Source organism: Notechis scutatus, chromosome 9 (genome assembly GCF_049901735.1).
Source record: "Notechis scutatus isolate UNSWTSFEM ecotype Mainland chromosome 9, rNotScu1.2, whole genome shotgun sequence".
NCBI lineage: Eukaryota > Metazoa > Chordata > Lepidosauria > Squamata > Elapidae > Notechis > Notechis scutatus.
Window position 1 is genome coordinate 17,331,970 of NC_142017.1, and position 6,032 is coordinate 17,338,001.

The following is a 6,032-nucleotide window of genomic DNA, read 5'->3' on the forward strand; positions in this document are numbered from 1 at the left end:
CACCCTCTATCAAACTCAACCTCTTATCAACTTCTATCAACCATATTTGACACAAAGCTGTCCATGTTTTCTTACCTCTGATGGTTTTTCACTCCTTTCGTAAAAGATTGTCCAGTAATTTGCATGAATGAGGGGAAAAGGGGTGTTATCTGGAGGATTAAATTTAAAAATAATTATTACACATCCCATAATCATACAATAAATCAGGTAGTTCACTGGCAAATGAAAAAAAACCCACCATGCCACGTGTTAGATCTTGTTGGACTCAGCCCCAAAACTCATACTTTATTTATTGAACTTCTCAAGCAAAAATACAAAAATAGATGCCAAAACATCTAACTAGCTCAAACTTCATTTATCTATATCTCCTTTTGTACAAAAAGCAGATTAAGAGATGTACTGAGCAACTACCAGTTGACCAATGACCTTCATTAGAACCAATACAAAAAAAAATAATAATCAACAGAACATAGAATACTGAGCAAAGCTTTTGATTTCTCCAGCACTTGTGAACTGGAACCCAAAACAGGAAATATTGGAGTGGAGAAACTATCTTGATATGGTCAAGAATCATAGTCAATAATGCAGCACTGATCCTACTTAGAAATATAATCTTTAAAGAAGCTCCTATTTTTATTAGTCTAAATAAGATCACCGTCCACATGTAGACTGACAAAGCCAGAATGCATTTAACAGGTTAAAAGAGTTGGAAGGGACCTTGTAGGTCATCTAGTCCAACCCCTCCATCCAAGCAGGAGACCCTCCCCCACTTCTGACAGATGGCAGTCCAGTCTCTTCTTGAAACCCTCCAGTGATGAAGCTCCCACAACTTTTGAAGGCTGCTTCAGTTCCATGGGTTGATTGCTCTCGCTTTCAGAAAATTTCTCCTTATAATTTAATTCCATTACGTTACCTTCACAAGTGGCTTCACACAATCGTGACACCAGTCACTTTTTGGGTGCATGCTTCTGATCCCTCATTTCTGAATTTCTAAAACCCAGCTGATGTTTGGAACTGTAGTACTGCATGAAATTGCATGGAATTCTACCCACAGGTAGCACACCACGGTAGAACAGGGTCTAGAAAAACATCAAGAGGAATGCGGCAGTTTTTATGTTAACAAATCTGGATATGATTTAGATCAGCAGTCCCCAATCTGCGGGCCGTGGCCCACTACCGAGCCATGGCCGATTTGCATCCAGGCTGCGTCCAGTGCACACGCAGCCTGATTCACACCAATAGGCAGGTGCTGGCGCTTGCAACCTGACTCATACTCACAGTGCCCCTCACATAAAATTATCTCTTCCCCTGCCGGCTGGTCCACAAACACAGAAATGTTGGGGGATGCTGATTTAGACGGTCGATTAAAAGCTCATCACAATCCAAGCGCAAGTATCTAAAGTTTAGGAACAGTATTTGGCTTTAGGCTGAGGGGACAGGAGTGCACTCACTTTCCCCCGTGTTGGCACTTATAAAAGTTTCCTCTTTTTCATCTAGAGAAGGTGTTTCCAGGTTGGACTGCTGCTGCCTTTCCGAAGGGCCCACTTGTTCAAAGAGTTTGGACAACTTTGTAAGCCTGGCGCTGCTTCGAATGTTCCTGGCAGCAAAAGCGTAGAGCAGCGGGTTGATGCAGCTGCTGATAAAAACAATTGCACCTGCAATCCAGGCTCCCGTCTCCGAAGCCTTCTCCAGGGTTTGCGAGGCCTCTGCATTTGAGTCCTCTAGCAGAACTGAGATGACCGTTAAGAGGTTAACGAAGTGGTGAGGGAACCAACACAGACAAAAAATAACTACCACGGATGCGATCAACTTGGCCGAGCGTCGCTTCGATGGGCAAGCCATGACCCCAATTCTTTTGCCCACACAGATGTAGCAAGTGCAGATGATGGCGAAGGGAACCATGAAACCCAGAATGGTCTCGGACAAGAGATGGATGACCTCTTGGGAAGGAGTGGCATATTCACGCGTGGCACACTGAGGGCCTGCCACAGTGTCGTCGATGGTCTGAAATGGAATGATGATTGATCCAAGGATGACAGAGAAGAACCAGATCGTGGCCACCACCAGGTGGATGACCATTGTCTTCTTCCATCGTTGGAGAGCAAAAGGATGAACGACAGCCAGAAACCTCTCGAGACTGAGACACATGATGAAGAAGACGCTGGCATACAAGCTGCAGTAAATCACAAACACCAGGCCTTTGCAGGCACCGATCCCAAAGAGCCAGTGTTTGGCAAAGGAGTAGATCCAGATTGGCAGGGTCAGAAGGATGAGGAGATCAGCCACGGCCAGGTGTAGGATGAGCACAACGGTGGGAGGCCTTTTCTTCATTTGTCCACAAATGGTCCAGATGACCAAAGAATTCCCAGGGATTCCAAGGACAAAGGAAAAACCCAGGATCAAACAGATGAAAATCTTTGCAACTGACATCGGCAGGTGATCATCGCTTTCCATAGGTGGAGTCATTTTGATCTAGCCCATGGACTGGATTGATCCAGCTGTTATTCAGCGTGCATATAGCCTTCTACATCTGGAGCAGCAAGAAGGCTGTCCTCTTTATCCAAGCAGAAGGTGAAAGAAATGCCTCAACTCTCTCTACCCTCCCAACGCTGAGAAATCTTCAATCACAGTTTCACATCCTTTGCCTTTTGCTGAGTCTTGATTTTCCTATTTTTGAGGGACTAAACCACAAGCTACGTACCGGCAATTATTACAAAAAAAAAACCCCCGGAGATCTGTCTTAGAGTTTAAAACTGAAAGCAGAAGTCGAATCCTTTGGAAAGTGACGGCCAGCCGATCATCAACAGTGCAAGTTCCAGACTTAAAAATGAACAATAGTATGAGCTACAGAGAGAAAAGTGTGCCATGATTTTCTAATAACTCCTGGGAGCGGAGATTTTTAACTCAGATGTTTTCAGTTTTGCCTAACTAGATGATAAACCTTTGTTTATCTCAAAAAGCTAAACAGGATTGGAGACACCAGCAGAAAATTCCAGGATTATAGCTGTGAAATGGGAAGTAAAGTTCTGGAAGAACCCAATAGTCATTACCAGGAGTTGAGTTTGATCTACCTTTATTCTGTCTCCCCATTTTTAACCCAACACTGTCAAACACAGGCATAGAATCAAAATCATGGGAAGTATTAGTACCGCTTGAGCCTTAGTAAGGCCACAGCAGGAATACTGCATCCAGTTTTGGTCACCACATTACAGAAATGATGTTGAGACTTTGGAAAAAGTGCAAAGAAGAGCAACTGAGATGATTAAAGACCTGGAGATGAAAACATATGAAGAATGGTTGTAGTATTTGGGTTTGGCTAATCTAGAGAAAAGAAGGGCTAGGGGAGACATGATAGCAGGATTCCAGTATTTGAGGGGATGCCACAAAGAGGAGGGGTCACATTATTCTCCAAAGTACCTGAAGGCAGGACAAGAAGCAATGGGTGGAAACTAATCAAGGAAAGAAGCAACCTGGAATTAAGGAGACACTTCCTAACAATGAGGACAATTCACCAGTGGAACTGCTTGCTACCAGACATTTTGGGCGCTCCATCATTGAAGGTTTTTAAGAAGAGACTGGACAGCCACTAGTCTGAAATAGCATAGCATCCCTTCCAGTTCTATTCTGATTGATCGAACAGTATATCGTGTGGACTTTCCTTCCTGATCCCAAGGATGAAATCTCTGCTGAAAGTATTTGATTGAATATTAAGGGGAAAAGAAACCAAAATAGTATCGCCAGATTCACTTAACAGCCCTGCTGCTAACTTAAGAGCTGCAGCGATTCACTTAACAACAGTGGCAAGAAAGGTCATAAAATGGGGGCAAAATTCCATTAACAAATGTTTTACTTGGCAACAGAAATTTTGGACTCGATTGTGATCTTGAGTTGAGAACTCCTGTACTTCTCCATCACCCATGCAAAGGGGTAGATCCTGTCTGAGATAAGGATGTGCATTTTGACATGAAGGGCTGGCAGGCAAGCCATCTTACCCCCTGCGAGGGATACCAGGATTAAACAAGCTTTACAATGTGCAGTTGTGTGCTTCTAGGCATATGACAGTTTCACCCTGTGTGGCAAAAGCATAATGCAATTTATTTATTTATTTATTTATTTATTTATTTATTTGATTTGCCAATTGTTTACAAGATAATAAGTATAAGTGTATACATAGTTGTGAATACATGAAATGGGTACATATAAGAAAAATAAAAGAATAAGAGAAACAATAGGACAGGGACGGTAGGCACGTTGGTGCGCTTATGCACGCCCCCTACAGACCTCTTAGGAAAGGGGTGAGGTCAATAGTAGACAGTCTAAGGTTAAAGTTTTTGGGGTTTGGGGAAGAAACTACAGAGTCGGGTAGAGTATTCCAGACATTGACCACTCTATTGCTGAAGTCATATTTCCTGCAATCAAGTTTGGTGCGGTTTACTTTGAGTTTGTATCTATTGTGTGCTCTTGTGTTGTTATGGTTGAAGCTGAAGTATTCACTGACAGGTAGGACATTGCAATGTATGATTTTATATACCATGCTTAAGTCAGACCGAAGACGGCGTAATTCAAGGTTTTCTAGTTCTAGAATTTCAAGTCTGGTGGCATAAGGTATTCTACAACGAGTAGAGGAGTGGAGAACTCTTCTTGTGAAATATTTCTGGACTTTCTCAATTGTGCTAATATCAGATACGTAATGTGGGTTCCAGACTGATGAACTGTATTCGAGTATTGGTCTAGCAAATGTTTTGTATGCTCTGGTTAGTAGTGTGATATTACCAGAGAAAAAGCTACGTAGGATTAGGTTAACAACTCTTAATGCCTTTTTGGCTATGTAGTTGCAGTGGGCTCTAGCACTTAGATCATTAGAGGTGAGTATTCCAAGGTCCTTTACAGAGCTTGGGTCATCAACAAGTTCTTGACTATTCAGCTTGTATTTTATTTTCTGATTTTTTTTGCCAATATGTAAGACAGAGCATTTATTTGTTGAGATTTGAAGTTGCCATTTGTTTGACCATTCTGATACATAGTCAAGATCTTTTTGTAGGGTAGCAGTATTGTCTGTGGTATTGAACAGCTTTACATCATCAGCGAAGAGAACGCAATTGCTCTTAATATGATCACAGAGGTCGTTTATGTAGAGTATGAAGAGAGTTGGTCCTAGAACACTGCCTTGGGGACACCACTATTGACAGGTACTGGATTTGATAGGACGCTTCCGATTTTGACCATTTGTTGTCTGTTTGACAGGAATGCTTCTATCCAGTTATTCAGTTGTCCAGAGATACCATAGGATTTTATTTTTAGGAGTAGTTTGTCGTGTACCACTGAATCAAAGGCTTTACAGAAGTCTATGTAGATTGCGTCTATTGCTTTGCCCTGGTCGAGTTGTGTCGTCCATATGTTTTTGCAGTGTAAGAGTTGTAGATTACAGGATAGTTTTTTTCTGAAACCAAATTGTTTATTGGAGAGTAGGTTATTTGTCTCTAAGTGGAGGATGATGGATTGGTTAATAATTGATTCCATGACTTTACAGGTGACGCAGCATAAGGAGATTGGCCTGTAATTTTCAACTAGGCTTGGGTCTCCCTTTTTGAAGATGGGGATGACTGTGGCTTGTGACCATAGGTTAGGCAAGGAGCTGGTCCTGAAAGATTTTTCAAAGATTATGCTTAGAGGTTTGGCTATGGCAGTGGATATCTTTCTTAAGAAGTAGGCACATATTCCATCCGGTCCAATAGATAGAGATGGTTTTAGATTGCGTAGTGCTTTTTCAACATTGTCTTCTGTGAAATCGATATGTATTAGATCATTATTGTTGTCTGTGGTACGGCTAGGAAATACTGGGCATGATCCATTGCTGTTTACAAATACTGAGCCGAAGAATGTGTTAAAGATGTTGGCTTTAATGGTGTCGTCGTTGCAGTCTTTACCATCAGGTCCTATCAAGGGAGGGATGGACCTTGAGTCTTTTAGTTTGTTGTTTACAAAATTGTAAAAAGCACAGGTGGAATTGGTGCTTAGAAGGTTTTCCTCTT

General features: G+C 42.0%; 1 protein-coding gene across 1 annotated transcript; it reads right to left on the reverse strand.

Annotated features, from left to right (window-relative positions):
* Positions 1–257: 257 nt before the first annotated feature.
* On the reverse strand, positions 258–2,628 carry LOC113414881 (leukotriene B4 receptor 1-like). Its single transcript, XM_026671991.2, has one exon. It carries the CDS (start codon positions 2,464–2,466, stop codon positions 1,423–1,425), a length of 1,044 nt encoding a protein of 347 aa, XP_026527776.2. The 5' UTR covers positions 2,467–2,628; the 3' UTR covers positions 258–1,422.
* Between the last annotated feature and the right edge of the window lie 3,404 nt (positions 2,629–6,032).

What these genes read in the sequence shown, in the direction of transcription:
- LOC113414881 (XM_026671991.2), bottom strand. Translation starts at nt 2,466, where the DNA reads ATGACTCCACCTATGGAAAGCGATGATCACCTGCCGATGTCAGTTGCA.